Source organism: Ammospiza caudacuta, chromosome 7, assembly GCF_027887145.1.
Source record: "Ammospiza caudacuta isolate bAmmCau1 chromosome 7, bAmmCau1.pri, whole genome shotgun sequence".
NCBI lineage: Eukaryota > Metazoa > Chordata > Aves > Passeriformes > Passerellidae > Ammospiza > Ammospiza caudacuta.
In genome coordinates this window covers 39830918-39857548 of record NC_080599.1, presented here as the reverse complement: position 1 = coordinate 39857548, position 26631 = coordinate 39830918, and the positions used below count along the sequence as shown (strand labels likewise).

The window sequence follows — 26631 nt, the reverse complement described above, 5'->3', positions numbered from 1 at the left end:
TTCGGCCCAGGGCGCGGCCCTTCCAAACATGGCAGCCGGCAGTGCCTGTGCGTGTGGCCGTGCCAAGGCGGGCATTGCTGCGCTCCCGCCTTTCCTCTCCCTTCTTTCTGTCTGTCTCGGCCTCGGAAGCGGCTCGGCGGGGCTGTTACCGTCGGTCTGTCCGCCCCGGTTCTCGGCACGACCTCCCCAACATGGCCGCCCGCTTTAGCCGCTCCCCAAGATGGCTGCGCGGTGCAGGCGGTCCGTGCCCGAGGCGGTGATGGCGGCCGAGCGGCCGCGCAGCCTGTTCGCGCTGAGCGCGGCCGCCGTGAGCCGCAGCATGGCCGCCCTGGAGCGGGACGTCTGGGGTAAGGCGCAGGCGGCGCGGGGCGGCGGGGCGCGGGGCCCGGGCCTGCCCTCACCCTGCCGCCCTCTCCCTCTGGCTCTCCGCAGCGCTGCCCGGGCACCTCCTGCGGGGGCTCCTGCCGCTCCTCACCATCTTCCACCTCGAGCGGGCCGAGGACGCCGCGCGGAGAGCAGGTGACACCGGCGGGGACGGCGGCGAACTCGTGGGGACACCCCCGGGCGGGAGGGACGGGCCCCTCAAAGTGATGGGGCGAGAGAATGGAGGGATGGCCCGGGAGGAGCCCACAGCGCGGGGACCCTCGGCTGGAGAGAGGAGCCCCGAGCCAGAGCCGTCCCAGGGACACCGCCTCTGTCCCACACCCGGACGGGCTCGGGCTGTGCCCCGGCATCCCATCGAGCTCTGAGCACGACACTGGGAGAGGGGTGAAAGCGCCCGGTTGATGATTCTTCCCCCCAGGCCTCTCGACACAGCCCATCTGGCGCAAGCTGTGGGACGATGTGATGAAAACCAGGCCGCCCAACTCGGAGGTGAGGAAACGCTCTGGTGGGAGAAGGGGCTCGACAAAGGAGCTCTGTTTCTGCTGTTTTCCATGAGGTTTTCTTTTTGGCTGCCTCCAAGCAATTCCTGGCACGTATTTATAAGCATTCGTAGAGCTCTGGACCAAGGCATGACCCTGGTAATACAAACATTTTGGGAAATGGGATTTATAAAGGAAGCATAGTGCACAGCCACACCCTTCATCTCCCAGCAATGAGTTTGCCAAAAGACCAAATCTTTGTCTTCAGAGATTCTCACAGAAACAGAGGATAAAAACAGTATATTCTATCATGTTTACACCTATCCTGGGGAAAAAAAAACAAAACCATGCCGATGTCTTAGAAAGCATGAGAAAAAATAGAGAAGATAGTGATTTTGGAGAATAGTTTTATGTAGAAAAACTGAAGCTGCTTCATTGCTTCATCATCGTAAAACAATCATTAACAAAAAACTTAATGACAGCCAGTAAATAGATGCTGGAAGAAAATTGCTGATGACGTGGTTTTTAACAGGCAAAATAAAATGGCCCAGCTCCAAACCACTGAGTGTTTAAGTTAGGCCAGAAGGAGGATGAAGAGAGCAATGGGATTCACTCAGGTTTTCAAGGAGTACACTGAGGAAGCATGTTGAGAACTAGAGGTGGTCTCAGTGGAGCTAGCAGGAGGGGTGTTTTGGACACCAGTTTAGCAGACAGCAATAATTTAACTTAAAAAGAACAAGAAAAATGGATGCTGACTTTTTAATCCTACACTCTGTTATTCAATTGCAGAGCATAACATGCTGGAGGAAGAAGTTCCTTGAAACATTCTTCTCCAATGTCCTCCATGGTGTCCTGGACGTTTCCTCTGACTGGCGCCTCCACGACCGTCACTTCTCGCCGCTGCTGCACAGCTCCCCGCACGTTTCCCAGCTCACCCTCTGCAACATGCTCCAGGGGGCCGTGGAACTCACTGCCCAGCACAACCACGAGGTTCTGGAAAACCTGGCTGCCTCCCTGCGGGTCCTGAAGTTCCAGCACCTCCTCTTCTGCGACCAGTCCATCAGGCGCTCGCTGGTTTTGCTCCTCCACCGGCTGATCCACCACGGCTCTGTCAGCCAGGTGTCCATGTGCTCCTGGCCTGTTCCTGACACGGTTCTTCTCGTCCTCATCCTCACCATGAGCGCTGGGTTTTGGCGCTCGGGAAATGCCCTCGCCTGTCACAGCAGCCCGTGTGGCCTTTGCAGAGAGGAGGACAAAGTGCAAAGCCAGCAGGCAGCACAGGAGGGAGCAGAGAGGCGCTGTGATGCTGAACGGGAGCGGAGCGGTGCTGAGAACCAGAAGAGATCCCCAGAAGAGGCTGATGCTTGCATGACCTCTGTCCTCTCTGGCCCCAGAAGTCCTCCCCTGCGAAACCCAGCATGTGAAGAGACAAGCAGTGAGGTGCCCTGTGGCCACACCAACATTCAGGGGGGCTCTTCCCCTTGTTCCAGCTCACAGCAGCTGTCCTGTCACCCCGTTCCTCGAAAGACACGCAGGTGGCAGAAACCTGCAGCGGGGAGGAAACGTCGCTGCCTCAGGCGGAGCAGGGGACACTATGCTGACCCAGAAGATCTCTATGATTTTGTTTTTACTGTTGCTAGAGAGGATAATTCAGGGTTACTGGACAAAACCAGGACCACGGAGGGAGAGAACACTGAGAACTGGACTAGTTCCTCCCCAGGATGTCCATGCACTGGCCATGTTGGCTGTAAGAAAAGAGGAGGACCTGCTGCAACCCTTTCTCTGAAAGCTGCTCACCGCTTCCGAAGTGTCTCCACACTGGAATTGTTCTCCATTCCTTTGACTGGGGAGACATGTCGGACTCTGAGTAACCTGCTGAGCTCCTGGGTGTCTTTAGAAAACCTGGTTCTGTCCTACAATGGTCAGTGCTGTGAATAGTACACTTCCTTCTAGCCCCACTCTAATGGTCTGGCTTACTGCTTACCCTGCATTAGTTTTCACAGGAAGGGGCATTGTAGGAGGATCGGTGCCCCATCTTGAGAAAGGTGTTGGGTGAGATTTAATGAGTGTGAGAACTTAAGGGAGAGAATGGGATCCCTCTGTCCCAGAGCAGCCCCTGGTTTTGTTCTTAAACACCTTTCAGAGACAGCAAAGGGAAGAGCCAGATCTGCATCTCCTGTGCACAGAGCGTAGCTTAAGGATGCGTGGATAAAGCGGTCTGTGGGTTTAGCCTTTGACTCAGGCTGCAGCTCCTACACACACAGCTGACACTCTTCTGTGCAAATGCTGTTGCAGGCCTGAATGCCAACATCTCCTGCATCCTGTCCGGGCTCCGGGCCCTGTCGCGGCACCCCGAGTGCCGGTTCCGTGTGCTCCGCGTGAGTGACATGTTCTCGCACATGCCCTGCATGGAGCTCGTGCGCTGCGCCCTGAGCGCCCTGCCCCAGCTCCGCACGCTCTCCGTCAGCTTCGACCTCAAAAACCAGCTGGAGGCCACCAGGCCAGAGGCGAGCCCGAGCTGCAGTGAGGCAGAAATCCCAGGTAGGAATCCTCATTCTGAGTGATGGCCAGGACTTGGCAGCAGGTAGAGCTGTAAAGGCTTGGTACAGGCTTCACTCAACACTTATGGTGGTTTGTGCTTAGGCAATTACAGCCTTACCTTTCTGAGTTAGTTCCTGTTGCAGTTTGTTCCTTCCAGTCTAAGGTGTTCTGTGGAGCTGGAATCTTGGAGAAAATGTTTTATTGCTGTATCCCAGCATGCTGCAACATCAGTTTTGTGCAGGGCCAGTCACAACCTGCTACCTGTGATTGTCCATGGCGATCATCTCCTACCAGATCTGTAAATTGACTGGGAGCTTCCACTTTGTCTATCCCATTGACTGTGAGGCTGTAAGCCTTAGACACCCCCTTAAGCAGAGGGAAAGCATCCTTAGATCATCACAGTACCACAGGAGATGGCAAAGCACTGCCCAAGCCTTTGGATTACAGCCTGGGTGCTACAGCAGTGGGTGCTCAGCTCACAGGTCTCCCATCACCCTTACTAGCCCTTGAAGTGCCAGAAAAGCAGCAAGCAAAGCCTGAGTGTGTTTGGAGTGGGGTCAGGAAAGACCTGTGCTCTGGGAAGGTACTGACTGGCTCGTGCCTTAAAGGGTGACCTTTTCTCAAGCATTGGTGAGCACAGTAGAAATTGGTGGCCCCATAATCTGGCAGGAATCCTGGAGTGAGCTGTGAGTGATTGACATGCCCCATGTCTGAGATGCCAGAGCTCCTCAGTGCAGGGCATGGTGCATGGGCAGTTTCTACCAACCTAAAGCACGGTGGTGTTGGGCATCCAGGCTTCCTGCTTGCTGTAGCTACACTGGAGACAGGCACTCCAAAGCAAACTCTTGCATTGTTTTTCTTCCCTTAGAAAGCTGCCTGGAAGTGCTGGAGATCCGATTCCCCAGAGAACCTCTGCACGCTGCGCTCCTGCTGCCGGTGCTCAAGGCGTCCAAGTCCCTCCAGCAGCTGTCCCTTGACAGTGCCACCCTGCCCTGCCCCCAGGAGCTGGGGCTCCTTTTGGAGGTGCTCAAAGGTACTCTAACCCATTGGCAGCATCACTGGGGCACACACACTGTAGCTTCCATGCTGTGGTCTTCCATCCTCTAGCATGAAGCAGCTTAGGTGGGTCCATCTGTTTAGCGTGGATATCCTTGAAGTCTCCCAAGAAAAGGAAATGGGTGTCAACCATCCCATGTGCTGTGTTACATGGATGATCCTGCACAGCACAATGGTTCCTTTTTAATTATCCACAATCCAGCACAAATTACCCAGTCTAAGTCAGTTTCTGGGTGTTAGCTGGTAGCTGGGTCAGGATCTTCTTATCCCAAGGATGTGCAGTGCTTTACCTTAGAACTTGTTTTGCTTTTAGAGTGTACTCCACATTTGAAGAAACTGAGCTTTCATGATGTGAACCTGGCTGAGCACCAGAAAGAAGTTCTGCTTCTGCTTCAGGATTCTGGCCTACAAGGTATAGCCAGCTCCTTGGGTGCTTGGAAAGGTGCTGTGGGTGGCTGCTTTTGGCTGACTGGCATTTAAGAGGGGAATGTTTGGATGTGTAAGGTGTAGCCAAATGTCAAAGACATTTGGAGCAGATCTGCACGTGTTGTCAGAGTGGGAACATGCCTGTCTTTGTGCCAGTAGAGCAGAGGAGCTGCTGGCAAATCCTGCAGGGAAGTGTCTGCAGTCTCAGCTATAAAACAATTTCTAACCTGCAGAGCACATCAGCCTTTAACTGGGTGTGATGTGGCTCTCCTCCTGACACAGCAGAAGTGCTGTTATATGCAATCCACTGCTGGGGGAGCTTTGTTCTTACACGTGGATTAGGGGCTGGAGCTGGCTACAGAATGCAGTTATGGAATATTGAAGCACAGGGAGTACTCACATGTACTGTAAATCCATTTCTTCACAGAAATCACCTTTTCCTTCTGCCGGCTGTTTGAAAGCTCTACTGCTGAGTTTTTGTCAGAAATAATCAATACAGTGAAAAGAAATTCATCACTCAAGAGCCTCAAACTGCCTGGGAACCGCCTTGGTGTGTATGCTGTGTGTGGCTGTGGGGCCCTGGGGCAGCTCTCTGCAGGAACTCTGGGGCTGGAGTCAGGAAAGACCATTGAGAGCTGCTGACTGCAGTGCTGAACTTACCCTGTGCAGGAACACTGGGATTTAGTTCACAAAATGAGGAGCACTGGATCCAGTTTTAAAGGCAGAATTTCAGTTGCATTCAGCAGTGTACCAAGGTACTGTGCAGGAATTATGGCTGCTTTTCTCTGCAGCAAATGCAGGTTCCAGCAGATCTCCAGATTTGACTGAACACTGATCTGCTTCAGACTTTAACAGGAGCAGATCCAGCATCGGATGCACCGCCTCTGCTTCAGAGGCACAGATTTTGCCCAAGTTTGGGCAGTTTGTGTCTCAACAGCTGTTGGCAGCCACTGGAGGGATGAGCAGAAGTAAAGGAGGATTTGTGTCAAATAATTGGAACTGAATTTACAGAAGTGATAGGTTTTTGAATCACAGGCCAAGTAGAAATGTTTGAGAAATTAACTGCAGATCCAGAATATTGTTTTATGTTATTTTAACAAAGTAAAACAGGGAAGCTTGGGATAACCTGAATACATGTAATTTCTAAAACAAAGCTGCATCTGGACTTCTCAAACAAAACCATGATTTTTCTAGGGAAACAAAGTACCCTATCAGCAAATGTTCTCATTGCCTCAAACACTGTGCTCAGGGGGATGAACTCACTTGCTGTCACTGAGGGGGACACACTGAGGGTCCAGAGGTGGGCTCTTTGTGTTGCATTCACTTGTTTACAGACTGCTTTTCTGCACTATTATCCCAGCCCTATGACAATTTAAATTTTAAGATTGTTTCCAATTTGCATCTAATAGTGCATTTCACCCTTTCAGGGAATCACAGGCTGGTTGCCCTTGCAGACATTTTCTCTGAAGATTCCTCCTCTTCTCTCTGCCAGCTGGATGTCAGGTATTCTGCTTCTCTAAACACTGAATTCCTTGTTTTGGAGGGAGGGAGAGAGCTGAACTGGGCTGTGACAGCAGGAGAATTTGAGCATGGCTTTGTTCCTGGAGAGAATGTGTGCCCAGGAAAAGCTCAGAGAATGCTGCAGTGGGCTCATACACCCTTCAGGGGCCTCCAGGACCTCTTGTGACATTTCACCTTTAGGAGTCAAGCTCCACCGTTACAGCAGATTTGGTTTGCTGCTTCCTTGGGAGCCTCCTGGGCTGTAGGCTGGGACTAACATCCCTTCTTTTATTCTTGAACAGCTCTGTTCCCACTGCCCCTTCATAGCAAGGGAATGCTGTCACTGTTCCTGGCACATCCTGAGAATGCCTCTGCATTCCTTTCCTCAGCACTGGTCTTCAGTCAGAACTGCTGCTCTTTTCTTGACCCTGAATGGCCTTACAGATAGGCAGCAACCTTCATGAAGCACACGGGGGTGGCATTTCTGCAATACTAACTGCTGCTTTGCTTGAGTCTGCCCCCTCTTCACATCCTCATGGCTCAGGTAGCTCAAAGTACATAGGGCTTGACAATTTATTCAGCCACGGCCACACTCCTTCAACAGGCTTGAAGCCTAATTGTTACTGAGCCTCTGACAAGGTTTAAATCCAGCATGCAACTTGATATTTATTTACACATCTCTACATGGGAATTGACCTTTTAATCTCCTAGAAATAACAAGATCTGGCACATGCCCTTCAGATTTTCTCAGCAGGAAGACATAAATGATCACTTGCACCGGGACCTGTAGGTTGGGCCAGGTCCCTTGGTCCAGAGAGTTGACAGCTGCAACATTTTAAGGCCAGAGCTAGGTCTGCTTAAATCAGTAGTAAGAGGTCTGGATAATAACTTGGTAGTTGTTACCACCTTGGTTTAAAAAGGTTTCCAGCACTTCATACTCAGTTTTGGTTTTCATGAGAAATGCTTAGATTTTGTACTGCTGAAAAAAGGTGCAGCTGGCCTTGAAACCTCCTCAGGTACCTGCACTGGCAGTTACTAGAAGGAACAGTAATTTAAATTGCTTGAATTATAGCCTAAACTCAATGTTTATTTTTTTCTTCTTTCCCTGGAAAGCTCAAACTGCATCAAACCTGATGGGCTCCTGGAGTTCACCAAGAAGCTGGAAGGCCACATCCAGCAGAGAGGGGGACAGCTTCCATTCACACAGCTGCGCCTGTTCCAGAACTGGCTGGACCAGGATGCAGAGACAGCGCAGGAGGCGCTGCGGCGGCTCAGGGCCCTGTGCAGCGTTGTCAACGACGCCTGGGACTCCTCCCAGGCCTTTGCTGACTACATCAGTGTCATGTAGGGACACAGGAGCAGGGGAAACCCATCACCACCTCATTTCACAGCACAGGTGGGGGTTCTTCCCCCTCTCAAGCAGTACAGAGTTGTTCCTTTCACTCTGCTGTTCATTTGAAGAAGGGGTGTGACCCTGCCATGACACAGCAGAGCACGTGGGCCAATTGCTGTGTTTCCAGGTGATCCAACTCTGCCATCTTTTCAAGTATCATAAATGGGACATACATCAAATCAGCTTCTGAACAAACAGCTGTTTACATCACTGGGTGTTGTGACCAATTTCATGTTGTTTCAGCTAATGTCTCACCGATAACCATGTCCAGCATGGCAGAGACTCAAAAGCCATCAGGCTGTGGTCCTTGACAACCAGGTCTAGGTGCTCTTGTTTTTGAGGAGAAGTATTGGACAATATCACCTGACATCCCTTCCAACTTCTTCATTCTGTGGTCTGTGAAATAGGAACTCCTCCCTCCACTAAAGGGAGGAGAAAACAAGCTAACAAAGCCCCCAGGCTTGACCTTTTTCCACTTGAAAATTTGTACTTTACACCAAAAAATTCTTTATGTACCAAATAGCTTGCTGTTTATTTGCAATCACACTGCCCTTTTCCAGTGTCTGCAGTCATTTTACAGAGGTTTTGAATAGTTTGTTATTTTGTAACATTTTTGTAATAAAATTAGGAATCATAATGTACCAAAGTGAATTTTATTACTGTCATGTAATGTGATCTCATTAAAACACTGCCAGATATGGGGATCCTGCCCATAACAAAGCAAGTTTTAGAAATGGAGTTACTGGAATAGAGCCTGATTTCCTACTGCTTTCATGATCTTTTTCAGGCCAGATGTTTGACATATGAGCTAAAATTTTTTCCCCCTGTACAAAATCCTCCTCTTCCCAAGTAATCAGCAAGGTCCACATTTCACAGCAAAAATAGATCCTGCAAGTTTTGATCAGCAACTGTAAGCCAGAGCTGTCAAAAAAAAAAACCTGACTGCACATCAAGTGCTAAAAAACTCCTGGCTCAACTTAACCCTGAAGACAAAATCTGGCTGAGTAGAAGGCACAAATACCAAAGGCAGGAGAACCAGTGCTAAATGTGATCAAGCATGCAAGGTCCCATTATTCCCAGTTCCCAAGGGGCTGTTTTTCAGGTACACAATTCAACAGCAAAGAAAAAGCCACAGACCCCTTGCTGCAGCAGACTGAACACTGCCAAGGGCCTTGCAGCCACTCCAGAGCCACGCTGTTCTGTATCCCACAGCCACACGAGAGTCCAGCACGCACAGCTGCCCACCACCCTTTCCTTGAAAGGGATCCAAGCGGGGCAGGCTGCCACAGAGCCTGCCCTTGTCCCCACAGGGGACAGTAACCTGTCAGGGAATCCCTCGCTGCTCCTCGTGGGAGTGGTGATGGAAGGTGAAGGTGACAGCAGCGTCCCAAGCCGCCCGCAGCACGGGGTCCTGCAGGCCGCGCCTGTCCGCGCAGTGCTGCCACTGCGACAGGTCCGACGTGCAGTCGGAGCCCTCCGGAGGGGGCCGCACCTGGTGCCCGTTCACACAGCGCCGACACTTGAGCCTGCCAAGGGCACAGCAACATCAGGGCAAGGCTCCTCTGCTGGCTCTGCCTTGGGCTGCTCAAAACTGCTGCCCAGGAACATTCACATTAACTCCCCTGGATTTTCAGTTCTGGATTACTACTGCATTTCATTTAAACAGGTAACTACCTTCTGGTGTGCATAACAGGTTAGGAATGACTCACACATTTTGAAAACCTGGGGGGTTCTGTTGCCATTTTCATGTTTAACCATTTGGAAATGGTCCAGCAAGACCCTGAGGAAGTTCAGGAGGAGTTTCTCTTGAAAGGTGTGAGATGCTCCTTAAGGCAGATCTCAAGTGACTGCTGCTAACACCTTATTAGTATTGCATCAGGACTCCTAAATTCAAAGAGCACACCATGCTCCAAAACACTCCATCCTGGCTCCCACCACAGGCACCAGGTTGTGTTCAGGCTGTTTTGGAGATGCCCTACTGAGCTGTCACTTAAGGAGACAGAGCAGCAGCAGCTAGGCCAGCAAGGGCTGTTGCCATGCAGAATGGATACCTATACCGAGCTAAGCCTTGATACAGCTTAAAACTAATCCTCTTCACTTCTTGCCTGAATTAAGAGTCTTAATTTTCACAGTGAAGCATTTTCCCTGCACTTCCTGTCCTCTTTCTGGTGGCTGTAATGCCACAGGTCTCTGGGCAGGGAGAGGAGGGGAGACAATGGAGAAGAGTATTCTTTCCATTGCCAGAACAGCACTTGGACTGGCTTCATGAATTCTTAGCCAATGGAGAAGCCCTAGTATGGAAGCAGTTCAGCATTTGTTCACCAGGAGGAGAGCACTAAGGAAGGACCAAGTTAGGCTCCACCTTGAACAGCTCTGATCAGTTTTGCTCTTTTCATTAGCTGCAGTATTTCAGTCTCCAAAACAGGTAGCTACAAGGTAGTTTGCTCACTGGTCCAGCCAGCACTGCTTTTCTAGATAATAAAAAGGGAGGACAGCAAGGAAGTGTTCATGTCTAGGTGGTTAACACCTTCAGAAGCAGAAACACTTGGGGCTCACTCTCTAGACATCCTCCTGCTGCCTGGGAGATCCCTCAATTACACAACCAAACTTCTGCTATCCCAGCCATGAGTCATTCAGAATACTCACTTGTCATGGGTGTCACTGGTGGTGGTCTCATTCAGTGTGAAGAGCTCCTTCAGCTCCCCAAGGGAGAAATGCCTTTCTACATCCTGCTCCTCATCCACCACACAGCTGCTCAGGGCCTTCTTGTGGGTCTGGCGCTGGAATATCTTCTCCTCTATGGTCCCTGTCTGCAGGCAAGGCAGAGATAAAGCACAGTTGGAACACTGGTGTAAAAGGAGCTCTACATGGGGAAAGTGTCACAGATCAAATGGCACAAAGCTGTCAGGACCCCTCAGTGCCTCACCAGTACAGGTGACAGGCAAGTTTTAGTAGCTGCACTCCAACCACATGTGTTTTGTTGCAGATCTAACTCAACTCTGCTTCTCTTTCCCTGTGGAAAAGAGTGGAGGAGTGCAGGAGTGGATCCAGTGGAGATACAGATGAGGAAGAGGGAGAACCGCCATTCATGGCTAAAGCTCACAGACTGCACCAAAACGTGCTGACAGGAAGGAAGGGAAAGGAGCTAAGCACTTACAGCTGCTCCCTGACAAAAAATCCCAACTACAATCTCCCCAAGAAGCAGAAACAAGGTCTAGCCCTGGGTGACATGAGCATCAGCACTATTTTCTGGTTCACCCACACACAGATCAATCACATCCTGCCTGGAGGGAGATGTCTGCTTCCAGAACAGATGTGCAGAAAGCCCAGCATGCTGTCTTTCTAAGGCAAAAATCTAAGAGCAAAATGTCTGTTTTGCAAACAAGTGTAACACCAAGGAGGGGGGTAATTAGTAATGATTTGCAGACTGATTTCCTTTTTCTAAAAGCAAAGGAGCTCCCTGCTTCCAAGTGCAGCAAGGTCAGAGAAGAACTCCATTAAGAAAAGATGGGCAAAGAATGTCTGTTTTCTCAAAGTAAAAATAATAATTGACCAGGGAGCCTAAGCTTATACAATAAATCCCCAAACAAAACAAAAAACCACACACATTAAAACTAGCCAACAACTTCCCCCTCACCCCCACCAAAACAAAAATCCCAACAATTTGAACTAACAAGAGGTGAACAAGGGCAGAGGAGACACTTTGAAGCAGCAATCACTACTGGCACTGCTGGACAAAGTGTTAGAGTAGCCTGAAAAGAGCAGTCTCCTTCATGGTTTTCCTCTACAGAGCAGCTACCCCATCTGCTCACTGGCAGCTCCATCCCAAATGCTGCTGGTAATTCCAGGAACCTATTTGCTGTTTCTAAAGCACACGTACACCCAACTAAAACAGACTGCAGCCTGACTGAAAAACAGCAACTACTGCATCAGACACCCCATGAAATTAAAGAAGTCAGATGCCTAAATGACTTCAAAGGAACATCTTATCTGCAAAGCCACAGTTGTTTCTATTGCTCAGAAGCCAGCCACTGCAAGAAAGCAAGGGCTGCAGTAATGACCCTCCAGCTAGAACCTTCATGGTTTTCCATGGCAACACATCTAAGGGTAGGAAGCAATTAAGTTCCAATCAATTCTGGTCACCAACACAGAAGAGTTCTTTCCCTTCTGGCCCCAATCACAGCAGCTGCAGTCTAGGCTGGCACCCAGAGCTACATGCTGAGGAGGGGGGAGGAGTTTTCTCACCGAGAGCAGGCGGTAGATGTAGCACATCTTCTTCTGGCCGTCCCTCCACACCCGAGCCATGGCCTGCTCGTCGTTGGCCGGGTTCCAGTCGGGGTCAAACATCACCAGCCTGTTGGCCCCAATCAGGTTCAAACCACAGCCACCTGCTTTGCTGCTCAACATGAAGATGAACTCAGGGCTCTGCAAAAAGGCAAGCTTGGATTAGACTGCAGAGGCAGCCATGCTTTTACTGCCAGCACTCAGAGCTGGCAGGAGAGCTGCTCACATCTGGCACATTCTACTCACCGAGGGGCTGTTGAACCGCTCCACGATCTTCGCTCTCTTTTTAATGGACATGGTGCCGTCCAGCCTCACGTACAGATACCTGGAACACACAGCATTTACTACTATTAAAGGAGAAAATTGTCATCATCAGCCTTGTAACAACAAAATGGGCTTTAGAAATGTTAGCAGAGGACCAGAGATTTTCTGCTGAGTGACCTCAGCAAACAAAGCACAAGCTACATTGGTTCCAATTCAGGAACACCGGAGCTGAAAGACAGATCACAAGTTCCTGCTGAGAGAAAGTGTAGGAATAGCCAGTTCTTTTACAGCACAGGCAACAAGTACAGTACAGTCTAGCAGGATTAAAGCAGTGAAACCCAAAGACAAACCTTCTGCTCCGGCAGAGCTTTTCAAATAGATCCAGTGTCTGAGTGTAGTTAGACACTAAAACAACTTTGTCATTACTGGTGCTTTTGGTAACAGCAAGGATGTAATCCAAAACCAGCATCTTTCCTAGATAAAAAGGAAAAGAAAAAGCTAGAGCAGAATTCTCAAATTGCAGACCCTGGAGGGGCACTCAGTAAGGTGCTAAATACAGTCTTGTGGTTGCCTGTGTTAGGCAGCTCATCTGTACTGCTGCATTCCACCATACCTGAAAGTTGGGGCTCCACAGATTTGGTGCTGTAGCCAGAAGGGAACAAGCCCAGGGCTCCAATAAATCCTTCTTCCTCTTCCACACATTTATCATAGATAAGAGCAGGATCTGAAGAATAAACAGAGCTCAGAGACTGTTTAGAGTGCACAAGGGAGACCCAAAAATGCTCCACCAACAGTGCAAAACCCAAACCCATATGAACAACTCACGATTACAGAGCTTCTTCAAGGACGTGATGGAAGAGAGAGATGAAACACTGATTTTGCCCTCCTTCAGCTCCTCCACTGGCTTGGCTTGCTTCAGGAAGTTCTTGTACAGCTCAGTCTGCAGAGGTGTCAGTCTGAAACACAAAAACAGCTCTGCAGTTCCAGCCTACAGTCCAACAAAAGCCCTGCTCCATCTACACAAAGTGCTCCTTTCAGCTCAGTTTTTCTAGCTATAGCACAGACAGCCTAGAACTGCCCCCAAGGCTGCTGGTAGAGTATTGCTATCTTCCAGAGCTGGAAGAGAAGCTTGCAGAGACTGCACAGCCCAGGGCTCAGCCCTACACAGCTGCCCAGAGCTCACCAGCTGGCTGGCAGAACCACCAATAGTGGGTTGTAGCTTCAGAAGGAAAAGCAATATATTGCCAATGGCTGCAACATCATTCCTAGAGGGAAGCAGTCACCACAAGAATTGAAGGGCTTATTGCAATTGTTCAGTCTTTCCTGTTGCTTCCACTATTTCCCAGAAACAGCAGATGCTTTTTGGTACCTGCAGCAGACCACCTGTTCAATCTTCACTGGCAGGTATTTGGACAGGATGTCTGAAGTTCTTCGAATTAAACACCTGCAGGGAGAGAAATTAAGATCAGATGCTTGGATGACTCTTGGATCACTTTTACTCATAAAACTCTGTCTTATCACTATATTCCTCATGTGGTCAACAGACATTATGCCACCTACACAGAGAGAGCTCAGTCACAAGAGAAACTCTGCTCTCCCTCAGACTACCAACAGCATTTTCAATTTGATCTACAACACAGCAGCATGGACAGCAAACAAGTACAGGGATCAACCACCACAAACTGTGGGTATAAATCAAAGTACAGGCAGGCAACTCCCCATTTAGTCCTCAGTAGCCATTCTCAGCCAAGATGGGGTCATGGCCTGGCCCAAGATTCCAGTAAAGGATATGTCCTTTGGCCTCTGGAAATGCCCCATGGAGCAGTTTTGCCACACTTCAGAAAAGGTGGAATGGACTAGAAAAAGTGCTGAGCTGAGCAACCAGAGTAAGAGGTGCAGAAACCCAGTTCTGCCAGGAAGCATCAAAAGTATGTTACAAAACCCATAGAAGAAAGACAGCAGGGATATATGACAACCCCAAAATCAGTCAAAGGCTGGTAAATAAAAGAATAATCTGGTCTCTGAACCCATAAGCAGCAGGATGAAAAGTAATAGGCTTAAACTGCAGTAAGGAAGATTTATGTTACACATTAAGAGCCTTTTCTAACTGCAAAGACAGCAGTGCCCTGGAAAAGGTGTCTTAGGAAAACTGCAAGGTCCTCAGTGCTGGGTGGAGGTTAAGAGATGGTTTAGGTTTTCAGTTCTAACACCTTCTACCTTAGGTGAGCAAGGCTGATTAGATGCCTTCTCCAGGGCCCTTCCAGCCTTACCTCTATGATTCCATATGCCTTTGCATCAATGGCCCATTTGCAATTCCTACCAAATTCAACAGACTCATCCGTTACTACTTTTGTGCTTTGTCTTCCCTATTTGTGTATCATGACTGTTGCACAATAAAGGAAAGGACAAAGACCTCAACAGAGCCAGGCACAAGCATTCCTGAACACAACTTTACATCCATTTTTCATCAACTATAAAAAGAAATAAATGCACCTCAAGAAGGAATAAGCTTTTCTCCTCCCAACCTTTCCTTTTTCTTAGGCTTCTGCAAGCTGATTTGATTCAAGGTCAGGACTGTCTCCATGGAGTGACTCTACTTAGTGTGAAATTTAATTTACCATTACTGTGAACTGCAGGATTGTATTCGTGATGGCTACAAGAAGATCATATTAAAAAAACTAAAACAAACCAAGCAACCTAAAACCATGAAATAAAACCCATAAAACAACAAACAATCAGAAAAAAAAACTGAAGACACCAGCAATGCTGAGAATTCAAGAGTCTTTTCTAGAAAGTTCTTAAAGAGAGCTGAGTGATTGCCAGCACATATGGATAAACTGATTGTACTCATGAAGAGAAAACAAGTTTGAACAGGTACCACAAATCAACCAAAGATAAAGACAGCACTTCACATCACAGAGGTGCTTCTTGGGGATCAGAAGTCCCATCTCTGAATCTTGTAGCCTGTCCTATCAGCCCTACAGAGCCAACAAAACTGTCTAAGTGTGAGCTGGGTTATTCTGTGACTTGGGCAATCAACAGCAGAATGGAGTGACATTCCTTATACTCCTTCTGCTCCTCAACATCTGGGTCGGATGGATCTCAAGTCTAATCCAGCCCACATTTATAGATGACATAAATAAAAGAATAATGCCTGATTATTCAGATCCCAGGAGAAAACAGAAACCTAGGAGTCATAATAATCCAGTACCTGAGAGTACTGCCTGGAGGTGATGGCAGCTGACTGTGCCATGTCAGTTCCATTTATCAGACTAAAGCTCCATCCTAGGTGGATTTCTTTGGCAATAAATACTTGCACAATCACTTGCTGAATAGATGTAACAAGCAAGAGAATTCATTACAGCTACATCTGTAATTTGGAAATATAGCAGGGCTTACAGGCAAATGCTCTGCAAAGAGAAGAGGGATGAAGTTCACCTGTTCACAATACTGATTAGCTCTTTAAGCCTCTCTTCTCCCTTGTGTCGCTCAGCTTCACTTGCATCTGCATCTCTTCCTTTCAAGATGGGCATTTCAAAATGTCTTTTAAATTCCTGTGCAGTTCCTGTATAAAACAGAAGTGAAAAGGTGACAACTACTACCAAAGAATCTTTGATCAGCATCCCACAGCCACCACAAACACTGGGCCCAGCAGATAAAACAAACCCTCATCCCATCCATAAGATTGTTTGTTTTTTTTTCCTAGCCAAGTAAGACTCACACAAGGCAGACAAATCAATTTAACAGATAACCATTTTGTACTCCAACAACAGTGCAAAGCCAAACGTCACAGAATTTTCCTTAAACAGTCACACACATACTGCTTTTGCTCACATTCCAGTTATACTTTTATTCCCAGATACTGTCCTTGCAAACAACAGCACAGGCATTATCTGTGCCTACTCCAAAATTATCTGTAATCAGTTGCTTATTACTGGCCACAGGCTGAAAGTGAGAAAAATGCCTCCTGAGTGCATGCAGCTTTGCTGCAGTACTTACACCATTAACCTCATCTCAGAAAGAATGAACTGCAAGTACAGGGAGAGTAATCCTGCCCAAAGTACAGGTCAAGGGGGGCAGCTGAAAATCCCATCAGCTCCCTGTAATTACTACACAAAATTGAAGCACACAGAAAAAGCAGATGTAGAACATCTACCAGCCCATTCCATCCTTTCCTTGAGAACTCCTGGGGGCAAAACAGCTCAACAGAAAAAGACACAGCCCAAATTCTGCCTGCAAGACTAAGAATCTGATGAATTGTGTTTAACTAGAGTTGGGCATTCACTAGAATTAATGAGAAGCCTCTTGGACTGCATGCCCAACAACCTGAGATGATCATGGGAGATGAAAAAAGAAATAATTGACATTAGCACTCAGTTTCACATATTCATTTTACCTTAATTGATTCCCCTTCCAAAATACCTGTTTGACTGGTGTAGTTTGCATTAGAACCTTGTTTAAACAGAGCTCAGATGACACACAGCCCCTAGAACAGGGCACCCTGACCTAGGCTTTCTGGATACAAACTGAAAGAGTCTCATAGAATCACAGAGTTTTTTGAAGTAAAAAAGACCTTAAGAGATCATCTAGTTACAAACCCCTGACATCATTTTTCACCAATATCTCAGTTGTTGCTTTTGCTGGCATCGAGGGAAGCCTGGCCAGCACCTTCCCCTGCCTCCCATCTCCCACACATTGATCTCTTACCCAGGATGCCTGAATTGACAAAGTGCACCAGGCTGAAATACTCCAGCAGGTCATTCTGAATAGGGGTGCCTGAGATAAGGACTCGTCGAGGCGTGTTTAAGCTGTTGAGAGCCTGGTAAGTTTGGTTTTCAGAGTTCTTCAGTCTGTGGCCCTGTAAAAAAAAAAAAAAATAAAACCAGAAAAGGAATAAGGCTGATAAATACAGTGGCCCTGTAAGGAAGCAGCTTGGAGAGCCATATCAGCACTGATAAAAGGCATCTCAGCACTCTTCCCATTCCTGGTAGTGGAGTAAGTGTTGCAACAAACTTGTCTCAAGGACAAGGATCTAGTGAAAAACCTTTAGCCATTGTGTGAGGAAACAAGACAATAGAAGCTTCCCAAACCAGGAATATCTGAGCTCCACCCAGGCAAGAAAGCCTACCATGAAAACAGCAACCATCACACAATATAACTTGTAGCTCTAAGAACTGCTTCCTGGTCTAAGATGGGAATGTTTTCAGCACTGAACTCTGGACCAGTAAAATTGTTTAATTCAAGGTCAAGACCACTAACCACCCAGATCACCTATACAGAGCACTGCCAGACCTTTGCACACTAATAAAAAGAGGTTCTTCACCTCTTACAGTGGTAATCTGAACACAGGCCCCACTTCTCATGCCAGGGAAAAGCAACTTTATTAGCATCTGAGTGCTGGGTAGGACAAAGCACACATGATAAGATGCTCTTCATGAGTGCCAGTCTGCACAGAAGAGGTGAGTCACTTTTTTGGAAATGTATATAAGCCACAAGGCCAAGGACATGGGTTTCCAGATTCCCTAGGTGCTAGCCTCATTCCAGGGGCAGTCATGGGCTCACAGATAAAAGGTATATGGGAGCCACACTCCTGAGGACACTCACTCTTTTTAAGCACCTCTTGGCATTGCTCTGGCAAATACAAAGCCAAACCACTGGGTGGCACCCCTATTTAATAAATTCCTTCTACCCAGCAGCAGAGGATATCTCAACCCCTGCAGGTCCCAGCCTCATCGTTTCACAGAGGCAAAGGACACTTGTTTTATTTTGTCCTTCAAAGCTTCTCTGGCTCTCACTACCTATAACCACAAACAGGGAATGAAAAATGAAAAAACAACTCAATTTTGGTCATGTGAAAGCAGAGCTGGACACACACCAATGCATGAAAACCAGCAAGCCAGGGCACTACCAACAGAGACAGGCATGGACCTCCCTTCTGATATATATTTCACATGGAGAGGGCCCTAGTAGGGACCCACCATGGATCTACAAGTGGATGCAGTTACCACCAGCTGGATTTTTTTCATGAAGATACCTCTCCCACTCAGGCTCACACAGTATGGCTGATCTTACTGAGAGCCTCTGAAACACCAGAATGGGTGTTGTCTGTCCATAGCTAAGTCTTGTATCCCATTGTCCACTCTCCTTTAAGAAAGCAGATCCAGTTTCACCCAGATGTTGAGAAAACAGCAGGAATGGATTCCCTTTAGAGGTGCCCCCATACCTCATCACAGATGACCAGCCCCACAGTGCCCTTCTGCAGCACCTCGGCGTGCAGTCGGAAGGTCTCGTAGGAGATTATCAGGATGGGTGAGGGCACTCGCCGGCCATGCTGGTTCATAAAGCCAGCTGCAGATGGGAAGGGGAAAAAGGAAAAGAGAAAAAAAAAAGGATGAGGAAAACTAATAGAAAACAGGTCAAATGGTCAAAACATTTGCCTTAAAATTTAGGAAAACCCTTCCACCCATATATACTCGTTCTCCTTTCCCCACAACTATTAACATTTCCATGTCCCTTCTGCCTCCATTTCCGGGACTATCCTAACACCTGACTGGATTTGCATGGCAAAAGATGAACTATTACCAAACATGCAAGATCTAAACACGTTAGTGGAGAGACAGTCATCAGTCTGCAGAGATCCACTGAATGCTCAGAGATGTTCACATGAGCTGCTGCAGCCTTCTTCCACTGCAAGACTTTGACCCCAACTGCCGAACACCCAGACTGCAAACATTTCTGTACCTAGTTTACGGTCAATCTCTTCTTTGGAGCCTCCATCAATGGCCAGTGGCTGGATCCTTCCCCCCAGCCATTTCTCTACTTCATTGTACCAGTTTCTCACCAGGCTGGAGGGAGACACCACCAGGGCTTTCTCGATTTCGGGCTTGCAGTCCGGGCTTTGCCGGAGCAGCGTCCACATGAGTGTGATGCACTGCAGAGTTTTGCCCAGCCCCATTTCGTCTGCCATGATGCAGCCGTGGCTCCCAGGGATCCGCCGGCTCGTCACACAGTCCCAGAGGAATTTCACCCCCTGCCAAAAAATTGTTCTCTCAGAGCAGGATGGGGACATCAGCAGAGTGACAACTTCATTACCACAATGCACAGGGCTGATAGCACAGCAAACAGCAGATCTGTGTAGCACACACATCCCTGGGGACATGCAGTGTTCTAATGAGACAGAGGGAAACCATCTGAGGCACAGCTAAAATGCTGCCACATCTGGAGTGAAACAGCACTACTGGTGCCAACACATACCTCACAACATGCACAAAATCTTGCTACATTTTTCTTGTACAATTCTAACCAGCTTCTGAACGTGAATTCCCAGAAATTTCTACCCTTGGCTGCATTAGACAGAGCCTGGCCATGAACTAACATGCATCAATCATTTCAAAGAGGTTTATCATCTTAACACCACCAAATCAGGTAATTTCAAAGAATCAGAGTGAGTAGAGTTGTCTCTGCTGCCCAAATAATTCCCAGAACACCCTTATCAGCCCTCATAATTTCTGCCTAAAAGCAGTGACTCACCTGGGGGCTCAAGGACCAAAGCAGATTTAGCTTTAGAGAAGTCATAGGGCTGAGGTTTTAACCCATGTCACATGGTGGGAGAAGAGCTCAGCCCTGCATTAGGCCCTGACACACCACTGAGAGAGATAAAGGGGAGGTGTGGGGGGGGAAGAGACAAACTTCAAAATGTTCTTGTACCATATGATGATAAGAGAGTCAAAGAAAACCAGGGCATTGTGCTGGGAATGTACAAGCTAAACACACCTGCAATGATTCATCCTCTCTACTCCACTACTTAGGACTTGAAGATAGAGCACCTCTACCTGCACTTTCAAGTCCTTTTCTTTCTTTCTTAGACTTTTAGTAACAGGCTAATGGAATTTAAGCCAGTTGAACAATTTTGAACTTCATTACTGACTATAAGACTGCATTTTGCTGCAGAACCAGCATCTGGGCAAAAGTCACAACAAAGTTGGAGCAGAGCTGTACAGCTATGTAGGAGCATCAGCTGAATACAGCAGCATAGGAATCCTAGCAGGCACAGACTTATTAGTGAGGCTAAAGCAGAAACTGCTTTATCACCAACATTTACCTGCCAAAAAACAGTGTGCCTAGGACACCAACATAACTTTGATTACTTGACAAAAGCACCGGCAGGCAGCAGCCTACCCAAAACCAGAGTGCCTCCAGCTATTCACCCAGAGATGAGAATTACACCAGATCACAGGTTCACTGCCAGATCTGAGATAAAACTACAAGCCATGAGCAGCCTACTATGCTTTCATTGCCATCTGAAGATCTCCCATGAAGGAACACATCTAGCTTTACCTGCTCAGCCTGCAAGATCAGCAATCACAGCTCCCATCTGTGCTCCCTCCAGGCTTAAATGATAATATATTGCACCTGGGATGAACTTCCAGCTGTCCAGAAGATACATCAGACATTTGGAGAGGTGTAGCCACTGGTGCCATGTTATGATGTTGCACATATTTACAACATAAAACGGTTTTGGCAGTCTGAATCAAATTTCAAGTCTGCGTAGGTCAGGCACAGCTCACAACCTACCAAGGGCAGCCTCTAAACAAAGCACACTGAAGCAGGAGCCTACTCTACACTTTGTTAGGAACCTTGGCACCAGAAACTGGAGCCTCAGTGTTTCCTGGCTCAGGGACTGCAGATCCAATCAATTCTGCTGAGCAGTAAAACAATGGTGGACAGTTTGCCCTGCCTGACTCAAAACTGGGCTGCAATATAGTCTATTGCAACTATATGCCATCACCTTTCACACTGAATTCCACCCAGCACATCTCCAGACTTTAAGGTAAGTAAAAGCAGGACTTTCAGCCCTGACTCTTTGCTTGAAAATGGACAGGAAGTATTGTCAGCATTCAGGCCTCTCAGAGGATGCTTAAAACAAATGCTTCACTTGGAATTTGCAAAAGACTGGAATCTGTTAGACTGTCAGTCTGTGAGGTCTGTGCAGACCTGTAACAACTCCAGCAGAGGAAATGTGGCTTTGTGAAATGGAACAAATCCTCCAGCCACACCCTCAGGTCCCAATGGAAAACTTACTTCTCTCTGATGTGGTCGTAAAACACGGCTGAGGACAGGATCCACCACAACATGGACAGGTGCCTTGTCCCTGCAGGAGGCAGTCAAGGAAGAAGAGAGTGTGATTGAGGAATTTGGCACATGTTTAGGTGTTGTTAAATCTCACTGCTGTACTGAGGACTCTCCTGTGGCACAGGGAAAGCAACTTCACACAAGAAAGGGAAAAATGGATTAATTCAGCTTTGAGAATGAAGTTAGAGACCTGCCCACAGTCTGAAACATCAGTGAAACCTGTATGTGGGCTGTGGTTAAAACAAGGGCAGAATGTGGTTCAGAGACACAGTTAAAAAGTCAGTATTGTTTTTCTTGTTTCTATAACAATATCGTAACTAAATTTCTGGAGAAAGAAATCCCTCCCTCTGTCCATGAAGATCCACTTGACAGCCTTCTTAAGTTATAACAATAGCACAAAAGAAACTACTTCAGAAAAAAAAAAACAGTAGGCAGCCTAATATTTGACAGTCATCTCCCTTTGCTTGTCCTTAGATGCTGATGTTTCCTGACTAATGACTAAGCCATGAGATTTTCTAAGCAACTTCTCCATGCATGTATGCTCATTCCCTGCAACAGGTTTAAATTTTTGATGCATGAGAGATGGAACAGTCAGTGAAAGAACACAAACAATCCAGCATGGGTACATTCCTTCTTTGACTGTAACCATACCTGAACCAATTCAGGTAGAATACTTGGAATTGAAATCCCCTTGATGTTCAGACCCCAGCTCAAACACATTTGGGAGAAAAGCACATAAACCTACAGCCAGACAGAGGTCAGAGCTGCAGCATTCATGCCAGGTGATGACTCACTTGTCTATTTTCAGCTGGTCATGGGCACTCAGCACGGGGGGCTCGTACAGAACCAGAGCTCCCTCCTCAAATGGGTCATGGAGAGGACCCCTCACTCCTGCCCGTTTGACTCCCAGGGAGCGCAAGCCCAGGGGCCCTGAAATGGAACAAAGGCACAGCTCAAACAACAACATCTTCCTGGAAGCAAGCAGAGCCTGGCAGCAGAGTCTGATCACACTTAGGAACAGTGAAATAATTGAGTGCTGGAGTGGAGGTGCACACACAGCAAACCTAAGCAGGGCTGTTGTTTGGCAGCACAGTGGAAGCTCTGCAGCAGGAAAAAACAGAACCAAGGAACAGAGGCAAAGAAGGAGCAATGGCACTGCTTACACAAGGTGGTGGTTCTAGTTTTTCTGAAAGCCAAGGAGGGTTCCAGAATGTACATCTCAACAGCCCAACAAATACACTCCTACATATAGAATATGCTGGGTGAAATTCTCTTTTGGGGTCACCTAACCCAGACTTAGCTAGAGTTGTATCTTTGATGCAAGGTCAGGAACTGATCTTTAACAGTGATGGAGTTCTACAGCACCACAGCCAATACCATATTGTCACTACCTGCTCTGGGGCATTATTTTCTCTCTGCTGAGCAATAGTAGATGTTTGGCCTTGGAGCCAATTTATGTGAAAAGCAGAAACCAAGCATGAGTCCCTTTTCCTAGTACTGTATTTGATGTCACAGTTTTGAAATAGAGATGAACACAAGAACATACATAAAAATCCCTTTTCCCATCAAAACTCAGGCAACTGTGCTCCCAGGACTGATTTTGCTCTAAAAAGATTCAATCAGTCTGTCTGTCCACTGTTTACTAAAGCTCCTTGCAAAACAGGAGTGTACCACAAGCTGAGGCAGCAATGCACACAGAACAAGAAAAAAAAAGCAGAAGAAACAGCCCCTTTTCCCAATTAAGAGAGCAAGGTAACAGCCACAGAAAGCAGTTTTCCCAGTTACAGTTCTGTTTGAGCCTCCTGACAAATCCACTTCTCCAGAAGCGAGCTTTGCCAAACTCTTCTGGGGCTTGTCATTCCATATTCAGTGGCTGCTTACAGACATTTTTATAACTACAGTTTGAGTGAAATTGGTTGCTCTGCATTTGAGTTTTTCAGCTGGAGGGTGAAGGGGAAGCAGGGGACATTAACAGGCCCATTTGTTTCTGAGATCTTATGTTTCACTGATTCACTGAGGCTTTGAACTTCAAAACTATCTCGTTTTGAAGATCACCTTGAGGCTCAACACTCCAAGCCAAGTAGAAAGAAAACTGGCACATACAATCTTTTTCACCACAGCCTTCTGTCTGTTAGCATCATTATTTAAATGATAAACCTTTGTGGCTTGGAATTCATTTTGCTTTTGTATTTGTGATACAGTGTAAAATCTCCTGGCACTACATCAAATACATAGCACTAAGACTATAAAATCCAATTCTGAAATGTAGGATTATCCAAACTAAACACTAGTAAGAAATACGAAGACTTTGCTAATATGGCAGTATTTTTCTTTCAGAATTAAGTCAGGATATCTGGAACATATGCATCAGTGCAAAAAATAACAGTAATCCCCACAGATATATTTGACAGGCCTAAGCATCATCTGTTTTACCCGAGTCAGCCAACACCGACAATCCTTAAACCTCCTCATCTTACCTTTATAATTTGGAATAGGGACTTTGAAGGGTTTGGACAAAATACTGCGGATAAAAGCCTCCTAGGAATTCAGAAAGAAAACACATTTCAAAAGTCTGAAATCAGAGATTGCTCAAGAATGCAAGTCCAGGACATTTTTTGAGAACTCAGTTTTGCCAAGTACTCAGTGTCCCTCTATTTAATCTACTCAAGCTTCAACTCCAACTACTTTCAAGACTATCCAAAAGGAAGAAAGTCACAATTCAGCACAATTTCCTCCACCACTTCTACTTTTCAAAACTATTTTCCTTTAGGTTTTCTAATACATGAAATTGATTTTTTTATAGCTCCCATCTTCCTAAATACACTGGCTTTTTTCATTTCTTTAAAACTTATTGCTCCCCCCCTTGCTTGGTAATTTAGTCAGGCAACTCATTTCCTGCAAAGGAGCTGGGTTACCAGTGCAGGGACACCCATGCTGGATCAGCAAGCACCCAGCTAGGCCAGCAGTGGAAGCCCAGAGAGAACTGGGCAGGCAGTCAGCATTTAACCCAAAGCAACTCACACCTTTGGGTACTGTCCTTCACCTGGGCCTCACAGAACTCCCTCACTCAGGATTGCCACTGCAGCAAGCTCGCTCAGCACAGCTCCTTCAATAAAGGGCTGGAGCCGGCAAAAAGCCTCTCCAAAAGACTTTGTGTCTGCAGAAAGCCCCAGTTTAAAAGGAGCCATGGAAGCACTGAGAATTCCCTGCTGGGTGAGCAGTGTGTGTGGCAGCAGCAGAACCCCACTCACGTGCTGGCTGCTGTCCAGGCAGTGGGGTCTGTTGGTCAGCGGGGCCAAGGGTTTGCGGAAAGGCGAGCGGTAACACTCCCCACTCTCTGCCTCAGCAGCTGCCTTCTGCCTCTTCCGGCCCTGGAACACAGCACAGACCCAAACAGCTCAGGGGGAGCAGAGATGCTCAGCAGCCACGCTCTGAGGATGCTCTGCAGCCACGCTCAGCAAGCACCAAAGCACACAGACCACTGCCCAGGCACTGGAGCAGCTCCGAGCACACGCAGCCATCACTCACCCCCACTGCCACAGGACTCACACAGCAAGGTCACTCAACCTTGGAGTTTCATTTACATGAAGCTTAAAGCATTCTCCTAGTTAAGGAAATAACTACCATTTTCTAACCTGTAAAAGGGCAGACCTGTGCACACTAACATTTGCGCTGTCCCGCCACTCAAAAGCAAAAACCAAATTAAGAAAAGGAAGGGTCAGTAGCATGGAACAAACAACATCAGTCCCCAGAGGCTCCATGGCACCTGGTGTTATGCAGGTGGAAGGCCTTGCACTAAACCCTACATTTCAAACACCTAGAAAAGCATGAAAATAAATAAGTTGTTGATCTGTTTCCTGATTTAACACAGTCCTCTTCAGCATGAGGCATGGTTTCGACCACCTGCTGGCACACAAAAAATGGATCTGACACAGAAAACACTGCATAAAACTCTTTAACCTGTATGATCTAGAACATTACTGTAAATTAGGATTAGGGCTGGTATCATTATAAATGCCTAAACGAGGTCTTTACTGTCTCTTACAGATAATCGGTGAAACTGATCCTCCCCCTGTCCTGTTACAAAAATAACTGTCTTGAACAGTCTAGTTACTGAGAGGAATGGCAGATTTGTCTTTACAAACGAGCTGTGGGTCTGCTGGTAGATAAAACTAGCACTAGGAGATAAAAGAAACAATGGGAAGGATTCCACTGATTGATGAATAGAAAAAGATATTTGCTTTTACAAATAAACTTTAGGTTTGCTGATAAATGAAATTAGACATTGAGAGATGAAAGAAACAATGGGGAAGAAAAACCCCTAAATTCTGTAAGAATTAAAAGTGAAAGGGGAGGGTTATCATTAGAGAGGAATCTTTGGTATCAAGCGTATTGGAGAGTCTGTACCTCTCAAGTACCTCAGCCAATAGGGAAAGAGAGAAGGGAAATGCGGCCGGGAAATTAAGATAAAAAAGAGGCTACGTCCTCCAAAATTTTGAGAGATCCCAGAAGAATGCCCCATGGCCTCTCCCTTTATTAGAATAAAGTCAGAAAAGACTCCTCTGCCTCCTTTTTGGACATAAACCTCTGGTGTTTGTAGAATAATTTTCTTAACATTACCCTTCCTTTCACACAGCACTCAAGGCTCACACAGGGATAAGTTTTTCCACAACCACGAAGCACCATCTGTACACATTAAAGTTCTTCCACCAGCCACACGCCGAGACACAAAGTTTCAGAGCAGCACAGACGCGATGAGCAGAGGATGGGGATGCTCAGGCACCGGGAGTGACTCGGGCAGCGCCGCCCGCATCCCCCTGCCCCCGGCTGCGGCGGGCTCACACGGGGCCGGGAGCACGCGGGGCCGCGCCCCGGCACCCCTCGCTCACCGTCGGGGGCCGCCAGTCCTCCTCCTCTTCTTCCTCATCTTCATCGCCCGCCTTCCTCTTGGCCAGCTGGCTGGGGGCCAGGCTCCTCCTCTGGAATAGAGGCACAGCACACACAGTGAGGGGCCGGGAGGTTCTTGGCACAGACACGGACACGGACACAGATACGGATACGGACACGGACACAAACCCCCGGTCCGGTCCCCATTCTCCCCCCCCACCCCGTACCCACCATCGCCTCACGGGAGCGCGCGGACGCGGTAACGGCCCGCGCGCGCCGCTGGCG

At 47.5% G+C, this 26631-nt stretch overlaps 2 protein-coding genes across 2 annotated transcripts; one reads left to right on the top strand and one right to left on the bottom strand.

The window, feature by feature from the left end:
- Positions 1-220: 220 nt before the first annotated feature.
- LRRC41 (leucine rich repeat containing 41) lies at positions 221-8419 on the top strand. The gene is made up of 10 exons (XM_058808402.1): positions 221-347; positions 433-519; positions 803-873; positions 1653-2784; positions 3159-3404; positions 4273-4437; positions 4774-4872; positions 5314-5436; positions 6314-6389; positions 7500-8419. Exons 1-10 carry the CDS (start codon positions 221-223, stop codon positions 7732-7734), a joined length of 2361 nt encoding a protein of 786 aa, XP_058664385.1. The 3' UTR covers positions 7735-8419.
- Positions 8298-26631, bottom strand: RAD54L (RAD54 like). Its single transcript, XM_058808403.1, has 18 exons — positions 26578-26631; positions 26349-26438; positions 24711-24830; positions 23937-23997; positions 22254-22389; positions 21409-21478; positions 19069-19357; positions 18551-18675; positions 17035-17185; positions 15766-15892; positions 13697-13771; positions 13153-13283; positions 12941-13051; positions 12678-12801; positions 12310-12388; positions 12025-12204; positions 10426-10589; positions 8298-9305 (listed from the first exon to the last, which is right to left on the bottom strand). Exons 1-18 carry the CDS (start codon positions 26578-26580, stop codon positions 9104-9106), a joined length of 2238 nt encoding a protein of 745 aa, XP_058664386.1. The 5' UTR covers positions 26581-26631; the 3' UTR covers positions 8298-9103.